The 12,580-nt window shown below is 45.9% G+C and overlaps 1 protein-coding gene across 1 annotated transcript in view; it reads left to right on the top strand.

Annotated features, from left to right (window-relative positions):
• SYNPO2L (synaptopodin 2 like) overlaps positions 1-12,580 on the top strand; it is a 65,041-nt gene that overhangs the window by 27,107 nt on the left and 25,354 nt on the right. The window contains exon 2 of the mRNA XM_063128844.1: positions 7,621-7,772. Coding sequence (XP_062984914.1) covers positions 7,621-7,772 — 152 coding nt within the window. The remainder of the gene's footprint in view (positions 1-7,620; positions 7,773-12,580) is intronic.

Raw genomic sequence — 12,580 nt, 5'->3', positions numbered from 1 at the left:
GAGTTTAACCATCAAAGCCTTTGTTAAAAAGCCATGTTTTTACTTGGTGTCAAAATGCAATCAATGTTGGCGCCAATCGGGCCTCCAAGGGGAAGGCATTTCACAGTTGGGGTGCCATAACAGAGAAAGCCCTCTCCCTTGTCCCAACATAGCGTATATGTTGCATTGGTGGGATGCGGAGAAGGGCTCCTCCAACAGATCTCAAGTCTCAGGCAGGCATATATAAGGAGAGGCGCTTTCTCAAGTATCAAGGTCCCAAGCTGTTTAGGGCTTTAAACATCATTACCAACACCTTGAATTCCGACCAGAAGCATATAGGCAGCCAGTGCAGTTCCTTTAAGACCGGTGTTATGTGGTGTCTGTAAGATGTACCCGCCAGCAGTCTAGCTGCTGCATTTTGCACTAGCTGCAACTTCCGTGTCGTCTTCAAGGGCAGCCCCATGTAGAGTGCATTGCAGTAGTCTAATCGGGAAGTTACCAGTGCATGCACTACTGTGGCTAGGTTGTCCCTGTCCAGGAAAGGCCGAAGCTGACCCCAAGTACTCTATGCCACAGAGTCCACCTGGGCCTCCAGTGACAATGATGGATCAAGGAGTACTCCCAAGCTACGTACCTGCTCCTTCAGAGGGAGAGCCACCTCCTCCAGAACAGGTCGCTTACCCAATTCCCAGACTTGGGAACCACCAATCCACAGAGCTTCCGTCTTATCAGGATTCAGCTTCAGTTTATTGGCCCTCATCCAGCCCATTACAGCCTCCAGGCACTGGTACAGCACCTTCACAACCCCAGCTGACTCCGATGACAAGGAGAAGTAGAGCTGAGTATCATCAGCATACTGATGGCACCCAACCCCCAAACCCCTAATGACCTCACCCAACAGTTTCATATAGATGTTGAACAGCATGGGGGATAGAATAGAACCCTGTGGCACCCCACAGCTTAATTGCCATGGGGTGGAACAGGAATCCCCCAATACCACTCTCTGGGATCGGTCCTGCAAGTAGGAGTTGAACCACTGTAACACAGTGCCTCCTACTCCCATCTCACAGAGCTGATCCAGTAAAATACCATGATCAATGGTATCAAAAGCCGCCGAGATATCCAGGAAGATCAACAGGGTAGCACTCCCCCTGTCTTTCACCCGGAGTAGGTCGTCAGATGCTACCTATCGGATTTTAATAACCCTTTTAAATAAATAATTTTAATAAAGCTTCTTAATTTGGAACTGGCATACTTTTGGCAAACCAAGGATCTTTCCACTGTATGCCAGATTGCTCCTTCATGCTATGCACTTTCCCCAAGTACAGGTAAGGAGAAAACACACTGAAATTGCTCAGCTGTGACTGGGGAGTTAGCTAGTAGTCCCCCCAACCCCAGGTAAACCCCCACAGATCTTGGTGTTCCCCTCATCTAAGATCTTGGGTGAGTTGTACATAATGGTGGTAGCAATAGGAAGAAAGAAATGTCTGTTGTAGGCAGTTTTTACATCATTCTCCTGGAAGAGATTAGCAGTGCTGCAATTGATTTTTCAGAGCTGAAACATCTGTCTTTTGATTGAAAAGTGGGCTTTCTGTGACTATTTAATGTATATTCATGTTCTGATACAGTTTTGATTCTGTTTTGTTTCTCTTTTGTGTGTTCTTTTTAAATTGGATGTAAAGTGGTTTGAACTGTGGAAAAGTGGAATAGAAGTATTTAAATAATTAAAATAAATAGAGAATTACTCCAACTGAATTGACTTATTTGTGAGTAAGCTTACTTAGGATCTTGCTCATGCAGATGGGAATTGTAAGTATAAGGCACTATACTAAGAGCTCCATCACACCAGTGTTATAGTCTGCTGTCACGGGGAATTGCATGCAAAGGACTCAGATGACGCTGACCCTGTCCTGCTGTGATTGCGGTTCTCCCCCCACACCTTAGTGACATATTTTGGTGCATGGAAAGTCTGGTTCTTCTGGGGCGGTATTGCTGACAAAAGTGTGTTCAAGTGGCAGTATTGATGACGAAAGGGAGAGGCATGACTTTTCTCCAGAGGGTGTTTTAAAATTCCAATTCCAATCCTTTCCTCCTGCTGCTTTTTAAATTCCAATTCAAATCCTTTCCTCCTCCTGCTTCCTGGCTGCTGGGTTGAATGAAAGAATGGTCTATTGTACTTTCAATCCCCCACCTTTGCTTCATGACTTGCTTTGGGGGGGGAAGCGAGAGGGGGATGCATTAGTAACATCATAGAGGGGGGGCTGCATAGTTTCTCTCCCCTCCCTTTCCCCTCTCAATTGGAAGTGTGTGACAAGGGGAGCACAATGCAACCTCCAGTGGCAGGTGATAGTTTTAGTTGATTAATCAATTAATCTATGGATTAAATTTGCATGTGGGTTATAAGCAGTCCCTCCTTAGCAAGAAGAGGTCCCATTGAACTCTATGTTCTTACTCCTGAGTAGGCATTTTCACCTTAAAAGAAATGTGGAAAATGCACCCTTCTTGCCAGCAGCACCCTCATTTTTAAAGATAAAGAGATCAAAATTTGCACCATGATAGGTCTTAAGGAGGGCTTTCAGCATACCAAATATGAATCAGATTGGTTCATTCCTCAATTTTTTATGATTTTTTTAAATTTCCTTCCTCAAACCCTTTGGAGCTTATAGTCCACCAGTGCGAAGGATCGTAGGATCGATCTTCCATTCCTTCAATCATGTGAAGCTGTGCATCTTCAAGTTCATAAACTACAGATCTGTTGGTTCCCTTACTCAAAAGTAAATCCCATTGATTTCAACTGCTAACAACACATGCTGGCTTACCTTTGAGTAAACCCCATTGAACAGAGAGAGTCTTACTTCTGATATAAGGCATATAAGGCAGAAGAACATCACAGACCCATTTCATAAGCACCCAGTGGCACAGCCAGTAATAACCCCACTACTGCCAGTCCCCAGCAATCTCTCCAGGCAGAGGTTCAAGTCCCCGTAGGCTGCTCAGAGCCTATGTTTTGGAGTACAGTGTATAAAAGGGAAAACACAGTATCCACATTGCTCTCTGAGAAAGGGGCTATATAAAGTATATACATTGCATATACATAAACTATATACATTGCAAAGGGTGTGCAATGTTCGTGTTTCTGCCTGAGCTCAACATGGCATATACCTGCAACAAGTGCAAGCTGGTGGCACTTTTGGAAGAAAAAGTGAGAGGACTTGAGCAGCGAGTGTCCACCCTCCAAAGAATAAGAGAAGACGAGGAGTTCTTAGACCGAACGGTGGAAGTGCAACAGCAACAAGAAGCACACGAGATTGAAGAGCAACAGTCAGCTGAAGCAGAAGTGGAGTATGCTGAGGGGAGGAAAGCCAATGAAGAGGAAACTCTCTGGAAAAGAGTGACAGTTAGGAGCAGAAGAATTAGAAGGCATTCTGCACCGGTGGAACCATTAGAGTTAAGCAACCGCTTTCAGCTTCTGGAGGATGAGTCTGAAGGACAGTTTGCAGAGGAAGAAGTACAGGAGACACCGTGCAACATTGAACAAGAGGCAGAAGGTAGGTCAACCAAGAAGAAAAGAAGAGTAGTCGTTGTGGGAGACTCCCTGCTGCGTGGGATTGAAACCCAAGTATGTCGTGAAGACCCATGGACTCACCAGGTGTGCTGTCTCCCTGGAGCACAGATTAGAGATGTGACTGAAGGGCTACCGAAACTCATAAAGTCCACGGACACATATCCCTTTCTTCTCATCCATGTGGGAACAAATGATGTCGCCAAGCAGAGCTACAAAGAAATCATTTCAGACTATGAAGCTCTGGGAAGGAAACTGAAGAACTTTGGGGCCCAGGTAGTTTTCTCATCCATCCTCCCGGTTCTTGGAAGAGGATTAGAAAGGGAAAGAAAAATACTCCGGATGAACGACTGGCTACGAAGGTGGTGCCGACGTGAGAATTTTGGATTCTGGGACCACGGGCTACGCTACTTGGAACATGGACTGCTGGCAAGGGATGGGTTGCACCTCACAAGGGCTGGAAAGAATGAGTTCGGCCACAGCATGAAGAACTTGATCAGGAGGGCTTTAAACTGAATCTTACGGGGGTGGGAGACGTAAACCTCGAGGCAACAATGGATGAAGGCCAAGGCACCACAGTACAGAGAACAGCTCCAATAGTGCCCCAAAATAGTGTCCGCAACAATGTAGGAACAAAGCCAGACTATAAAACACATGGTCTTCGATGTCTATATACTAATGCCCAGAGCATGGGAAACAAACAGAACGAACTTGAACTCTTATTACATGAAGGCAAATACGACTTGATAGGTATAACTGAAACTTGGTGGGATGACTCCCATGACTGGAATATAGCAATTGAAGGATATAACTTGTTCAAAAAGAACAGAAAAAATAGAAAGGGAGGTGGAGTTGCACTATATGTTAAAAATACCTATCCCTGCACAGAAATACAGGCGGATCAGAATGGGAGACCCATCGACAGCATCTGGATTAAAATAAATGGGGCAAGGAATAAAAAAAACCATGATAATCGGAGTCTACTACCGACCACCCAATCAAGGAGAAGACAAGGATGAAACTTTTGAGAAACAAATTGCCAGTGTTTCAAGGAAGTGTGATGTAGTAATGATGGGGGACTTCAATTACCCTGATATCTGTTGGGAGACCAATACTGCCAAAAGTGGCCCTTCCAAGAAATTCCTGACATGTGTGGGTGATAACTTTCTCCTACAGAAAGTGGTGGAAGGAACTAGAGGATAGGCAATCCTTGACTTGATATTGACCAATAGGGATGACTTAGTGGATAAAGTGGCAGTTACGGGAACTCTGGGGGAAAGTGACCACACTGAATTCTTGATTATGAAGGAGACAGGTTGCTGGGCGCTCTTGGTTTACATGGTGGGCAGCGCTGGGATTCGACACGGATCCGGAGGGGCTAGACGCTGGTAGGAAAAAGGTGATAGAGACGAGGCATAGGTGTGAATCCAGTGTGGGGAAAGGTTGAATAGCCAGCCGACAACGTCTCAGGATCAAGGAGCAGTGGCTCCAGGTGAAGAGTTGTTGGGGGCGTCTTCTCAGGAAGGGGCGGAAAGGGGTCCTGTCGCAGCTACCATTGAATGGGTGGTGGAGGGGATGCCTAGCTCCGTGGAGACGGCCCGGAGGCAGCAGGTCGCGCAGCTCTGGACGCCAGGCGAAGGGCAGGAGGGAGCGTGGTACGACGTTCGGCCCAGGGCTCCATACCCTCAGGGGATGGAGGGTGGAAATGACCCGAGCGTAGAAGTGGAGGAAGAGGACAGAGAGGCGAAGATGCAGCGAATGTACACAGAGTGCCTGGAGCTGGTGACTCGTCATTTGCGGATGGTCGAGAGAGAAGGGGTCCGGGGGCAGTTGCGGGCGGGATCGTCGGGGCCCCGGTTCGACCGGCGAGCATTCCCGGTGTACCTGGAAGGTGACGATGTGGGGGCTTTCCTGGCCGTCTTAGAGGATACCTGTGACGAGATGGGGGTCCCGGCCACCCAGAAAATGAATCTGCTGCGCCCACAGGTTTCTGGGACTCTGAGGGAACTGATAGCCACCATTCCCCGAGAATTGCGGCAGGACTATGAGCATTTCAAGTCGGTGGCGAAAGAGCAATATGCCCTCTCGGCCGAGCATTGCCGGCGGAAGTTCAGGCAGCTCACCAGGAAGCCAGGGGAAATGCTGGCTTTACCACACAAATGCTGACCGCAATGGAGGCCTGGATGGAGGCAGAGGGGGTCCACGACCTCAAGGCGGCGAAGGACCTGATAGCCAAGGAACAACTCTTTCGGCAGTTCCCCGAAAAGTACGACGCCTGGGTGGGGGAGAAGAATCCGAAGACCCCGATGGCTGCGGCACAGATGGCGGACTGTATGCAGGCGTTCGAGCGGAAGAGCTTTGGGGGAACCCGAGGGGCAGAGAAAGGTCCAGAGAAGCGTCCAGGTGGAGTGCCGGTGGAAAAGAAGTCAGCTTGGCCCGGGAAGGAGAGGAAAGAGAAAGGGAGTACCCCTTTGGCGACGGCGGCGGCGACCCCCCAGGGGAGCGGGGGGGTGCTTCTACTGCAAGGAGACTGGTCATCTGAAGAGGGAGTGCCCGAAACTGGCAGCGAAGCAGGCGGGGACGAGCAGCGGTCCGGTGCCACGGGCGGTGGTGCGAGCAGCGGTGGCTCCTCCAGCGCCGGCCTCTCCATTGTCAAATTGGAGCGACGATAGTTATTACAACACAGCAATGTCGTGATTCTCCACTTTCACTTTTATTAAGAGTGCTTTCCCGGGTTTCTTTAGGGCAGGGCAAATGGGGTATTATTTCTGAAAATGAAAGAACTACTTCCATATTTCTGTTATTCTGCTATAGTACAGTGCCACCTAGAGGTTATTTTGCAGAAAAGCAGGAAAGGAAAAACTCCTTTGTAGAGCTCAGATCTTAATTCTGCTACAAAACCAAAAGTAGATATAGAAAACCTCCATTCCAGGGAGGGGAAAACTCTTTTGCCAAGCAGCCAAGAGGAGGAGCCATGGCATACAACAATGGCAGACACAGACATATACTGACCGCAAGCAGCAGTCTCTGGTGGCTTGCTGCCTAGGGCATGGGGTTGGGAAGCAAGAGATGGGAGCTGGAACCCCACCGGGGGAAAGGGGCAGTATGCCCCCACTCACCTTTTGTATATCTCCGAAATAAAAGTTCATGTTAGGGGCAGAGAGAGAGAGAGAGAGAGACAGAGAGAGAGAGAGAGCTCCCAGCTCTGTGGTACTCTGCTGATTACTGCTGTCCAACTCGATGTAGCGCTATTAATGCTGACTCTCTGAGTGCAGTTAGCCCACCAGTTGTGGACCCCCCTTACTGTAGGGTCATCCAAGCCAAACTTTAACAGCTTAGCAATGAGAATGTTATGTGGAACCTTGTCAAAAGCTTTGCTGAAGCCAAGGTAGATAATGTCCACAGCATTCCCTTTGTCCACTAGATTAGTTACCTTATCAAAGAAGATTGCAGGTGGAGAACCTGTAGCTCTCCAGATGTTGCTGGACTTCAGCTCCCATAATCTCTGACCATTAGCTATAGTGGCTGAGGCTCTTTGGGAATTGGAGTCCAACAATGTCTGGAGAGTCACAGGTTCCCTACTCCTACCGTAGACAATGGATTTTGTGATGTGTTCTGGGTGGAAGCTGGAAGCATGTAACTATGTGTAATGACCAGTAGACTTCAAATGTACAGTGAGTGCTTATAGGTTCATTATGCAGCATCAAGGAAGTGAGTATGTTGTGTGGACTGATTTAGGGTCAGGTTGATGGTGAGGGGAATCTTTTTGAAGGCCTGGTAGAATTTTGCCAGGGCCTCTGTCTATGCATCCAGATAATAACTGTAATCAGTCTCATGCAAATAGAGGCTTTTGGGGACAGGAGCTGAGAAAGCATTTTTCTAAGTTGGCCTTATAAATGTTGGCATACTATGGGGCCATGCAAGTACACAAGGCAGTGCCATTAATCTGAAAATATATGTTATTTCCAAAGCTAACACAATTGTGGGTAAGTATAGTGCCATAAAAATCTCTACTGTCACTCTTAGAACTTTCTTTCTCTGCTCCTCCTTCAACTTTGCTCTCTGTTTTCCCTTCTTAGATTCGCAAGAGAAGTAAAGCATGTCGTGGGGGCCTGTGGGAAAATGATGAACTTATATCCATCAATGGAAAATCCTGTGCCGGCCTCTCCCATGCCACTGCCATGCAGATCATAGACTCCTCCAGCGGCAGCCTCAGCATTGTCATTAAAAGGTAATGGTAACAGCTATTGGCTATAGGGTTAAATGGGAAATGCGGCCAGTATTCAAATGAGTCATAATGGATCCTCATCCTACCTGATCATTTCCAAACCCCACTCCCCTTGCAGGTGAAGTTGTAATGGATTTAAATGGGTGGAATGACCTGACCTGAATTCATTCACCATGGCACAGTTGAATGTCCTCAGATTGCCCCTATGCTTTATTTAATCAAGATACTGACTGAAATTCCAACTATGATAATAAATACAATAAGATTACAATCATAAATGTTGTACACTTACTAGAGAATAACCTCCACTAAACTCAGGGGGACTTAATTCTTACTGCATCAGTTATTCATACCAATATTAAGGAGTAATGTTAAAATCACAGACATCAAATCAAACTGACATGCTGGCCAAATTAACTGTCCAGAGGCTGAGGAAATATCCCATCACTTATTTCATGCACTTACCAGGTGGCTATTTGCAGTCTGGAAACACTTTGATGTGGGTGCGTGATCCTTCTAGTACTGCTGCTGCCACCAGCAGGTAGGTTCATACTTGCAGGAACTGACTGTCCCACACTAGAGGCCTTCAAGAGGCAGCTGGACAACCATCTGTCAGGGATGCTTTAGGGTGGATTCCTGCATTGAGCAGGGGGTTGGACTCGATGGCCTTGTAGGCCCCTTCCAACTCTGCTATTCTATGATTCTATGATTCTATGACTGGAAAATAGGGGGAAATAATATGTGCCCCATTGCTTAAAAACATCTACTGTTGTTAGTCATCTCTCTATCTTCCCCACCCTACTTTCCCGCAACTTCAGAATGCAATTCTTGTTGAATTGGATTCAAAGAGCCTTGGAACAAATTCTGTGATCCTGAGAGGGCTTTAGATGTGCTTTTCTCAAATAACCCCTCCTCTGTGTTCCACATAACATATTGCTTTTGTAACCGAGGGGAGTTTCAAAAGCAGTTTGTGATTCAGCATAATGGGTGCAGAGCAAAAACAACAAGAGTTTGTATCACCATAAAGAGCGTCTTTAAATTAGCATTTTATAGCATGCGTGTGAATGTTCACGGGTCATTTTGATGATGTGGCTATCCTCCTGTGTGTCTCCTGCTCCATTTCCCAGTTTTAGCAATTTTTAAAAAGGCTCAGAAAACAAACTCTTCTGAAAAACATCAGTATTTATCGATATTTCCTGCAATGCGCAGGAAACATTGCACCTTCCCGGTTCCAATAAAACAAAATACTCACACACATATAGGGTCTAACTGGCCTCATTTTTTAAAACAAAAACCCCTATTTTGTCTATATCTATATCTCAAATAATTATAACAGTTGCACAAGTATAAAAGCCCCATCCAATGAGCATTTTCCTGCACACTCATTACTGGGCACTCACGGATTACTCACATGATGTCGTCTGCCTCTCGCACTCCTTCTGCCCCTTCTGGCCCTTGTTGCACCGCAAAAAACCCCAGAGAAAGTCCAGTTGCTGCTCTCTCCTACTGAACTGAATGGGGCTAATTACTTCCTGTTTTCAGGAAGCGACATTGAAGGGATGGGAGCCTCACGTTTGACCTAGATGTGATGGGGCTTTTACAGTGCAATAACCATGTGTTGTGAATTCGTTGTGACTGTCATAAACCTTGCAACCATAGTACGCACTACTTTCCAGTTAATTGTTCCAGCGTTTTTTTAAATAACTCATTTATGCTTCTTGGTGGCCTCTGGATTTTTTACAGACCCATTTGTGCAGCTAGGTGAAAACTAGTGTAGCAAACCAGATGTCATTGGCTCCACCTCTGCTGACCCATCCTCTGTCCCACCATTATTATTATTATTATTATTATTATTATTATTATTATTATTATTATTTATTTATATAGCACCATCAATGTACATGGTGCTGTACAGATAACACAGTAAATAGCAAGACCCTGCCGCATAGGCTTACAATCTAATAAGTTGTGGCCACCAGACTCACTGCTGAGCAGCCTGTGCACAGTCACCACATTTCAAAATTGTTTGAGTAGGACGGGCAAAACAGCCCATGAAGCACATTATTGCTGTTATTCTCTGCCATCGCGTCAGTCACAGTGATGAAACTTTCCCCTTCTTTGGTGGTCTGCAGCGGGAGGCCCTACTAGCTGCCTCTCTTAACATCTCAGGCAAACAGGCTATGAGGATGTTCGGATGATCACACCAGTAAAAGAAGCCCCTGTGGCTTCTCCCCCAGCCCCTGTGCATGTTGTGCACAAGACCATCATTTGCATAATTCCCCATGATGCAGTGCAGGTTGGCGTGTTGTCCAAAGTCGGAGAGTTGTGCAGCCGGGATGGCTTTGTACCCACCCTACAACCCCTACTGTAAGTTGTGGGTTGTAGGTGGGGCATGATGCCCCCCCCCCCATGTGACACACTGTATTTGGACAACATGGCAATCCATGCTGCATAGCAGGAAATTGCGGGTGGGGGTTATTGGAAGGAGATTACAGTTGGTATCAGGGAAATCACAAGTTATGAGTTGTAATTAATGCCAGTAACTATACTTTTAGGAGATATGAAAGATCAGATCCCGAGAGATGGTGTTGTGATGCTGAGTTATATGATAAAAGCTTCAAGGATCCTCCTAACAAAAGCCTGGTAAACAAATGGTATACTGTCTATAGATGACAGTATACAACTGTCATGACTAGGCCTATTCCCCTTAGCAGGGGGGAAGGAGTTTCAGGTGATCAATCAGAATCAGATTCTGAAGCAGAAGAGACAGCGCCAGAAACATTCCAGCCTATATGAGGAGTGGAGGAGGTGACTCTCACGAGCTCTTCATTAGCTGGGAATAAACTTTCTCCAGACCTTATCTCCGAAAGTCTAAACACAGTATGTGGGAAATCAGTATTCTTCCGAGGGGGAGGGTGCTGAAAGGCCAGCTGATCCAGAGTACGCTGCAGACTAAAAGGGGCGGATCTAAAGGAAGGTGAGAGAAGGCCAGCCTGGGTAGCTTCTCACCAAAGGCTTCTACAGAACCAGTCTCCCTGAAGTCAAAGCATTCTGGATAAAGGATTCCCATTCTTCTTGAAAGGACAATTGTCTCGCTTAGTTTGCATAGCTTTGCCTAGAGGAAAGTTCCTAGAGGTTGGACTCTTCCGGTGGGAAGAGATGTTCATTGCCTGAGTAAAGCTTTGTGGATTACATGGCAGACCTCTTTGTTGTCTCCCCATAAGGCGGGAGGTTTTGGGAAGCACGACAGTCAGGTATAGGTTTTGGCATGGCTGTTAGGCCTTGCAATTTGTAGTTAGATTTAATTAGGACTATTCTAGAATTTTAGAATCTGTGCCAGCTTATCTCTGTCACTCTTCCCAGAGAAAGAGCAGATGGGAGTCACTTCACTCCCCTGCCTTTGAGGCTGAAAGCCTTCTCAGGGAACACAATAAAGTATTGGAAGAGGTGGAGGCTTTGCTGAAGGAATCACTCAGATTGTAGCATCATCTTGGTGGGCTGAGCAATGCCGCCCTGTTTGGACACGGACATGGCTGAAAGGCCAAAGCCCCTGTCTATCAAGTGGTCTGGAGGATGCCTACGCCTCCCCTTTTAAGTTGGAACAAAGGCAAGGAGCCTTTGGTAGGAACATCTTGCCAGTATGGCCCAAAGCCCTCCCTGTTTGGATCCATCACCATCTGGGACTATGAAAGCACTCTGCACGTGGATTGGATTTTGGATTACTAAGAAATTTGCCTTGAAAAGTACTGTGAGGCTTTTCATAGACTTGAACTCTCGTTTGCTGTGGATTGTGTGTTCTTATTGATTGACAGCTCAGTGTAGCCACAGACTGGGCTGGATTTTGACGGTTGGACTTTTCCTCTGCTGAATCAGGCGACGGAGTTCCCAGTGCTAAAGCAGAAGCACGGGCGGGGCCCTTGTGCCTGAGGCTTTAACTTCTCTGTGATTTTGTTTAGGCTTTGACCGAGTTCCCTAGAGTTACCAACAAATAACCCACAGTTGGACTAGCTCCCTTGAGATGGTTTGTTAAGCCTTTCAAGAATTTCCCCCTGTGGTTGTCTGAAGGATCATATCAGGAATCTTTCCTCTTGGTTGTTCAGGTGTGGAACCTGTTTTAGGAACCACGGAGGTGGCAATTGGGAAGCCACTTTGCTATTGTAATTATTAGCTTTTGACTGTTTTGGAATTTTTGGGGAGCCTATAGCTCTGACCATCTGCTATATGAATTTCTGAAGTCTGTAACCATTATGGTTTTGCCGTGGGATTTCCTTCAAAAAAGAAGACTCACTGATTTGGGTGTCCCATGTCAGTTTGCCAGAACGTGAACTTGTGTGAGGGATTTTACAGCAATTTTACAGTAGAAAAAGAAGGTCTGGATTATTATATTGATGAACAAAATAACAAATTACATTTTTGTTATGAGATGGAAGGATGAATTCCATACAGACCTTTAAAAAGGTCTGGCGCCAACATTGTTATCTTTTCAGCGCCAGGGCATTTAACAGCATTTAACAACATAAACCAGGTTTTATCCTGGTTGTGCTTTTTATATTGTATTTTGTATTTGTATTTTTAACTTGTTGGTTGTTTTATGATGTTTTTAATTTTTGTGAACCGCCCAGAGAGCTTCGGCTATTGGGCGGTATAAAAATGTAATAAATAAATAAATAAATAAATAAATATGCTGAGTTTGTTTGTTTTTAACGGACCCCAGAATAGCTGTTTTTATAAGGATACTGTGTTTTTATGCTTTTTATGTTTTTAAACTTTGTATATTTGTTTTAATGTTTACTGTTTTTAACTTTTGTAAA

Source organism: Elgaria multicarinata, chromosome 6 (assembly GCF_023053635.1).
Source record: "Elgaria multicarinata webbii isolate HBS135686 ecotype San Diego chromosome 6, rElgMul1.1.pri, whole genome shotgun sequence".
NCBI lineage: Eukaryota > Metazoa > Chordata > Lepidosauria > Squamata > Anguidae > Elgaria > Elgaria multicarinata.
Note: the sequence above shows the minus strand (reverse complement) of the source record. Positions and strands in the feature narration are given on the sequence as shown.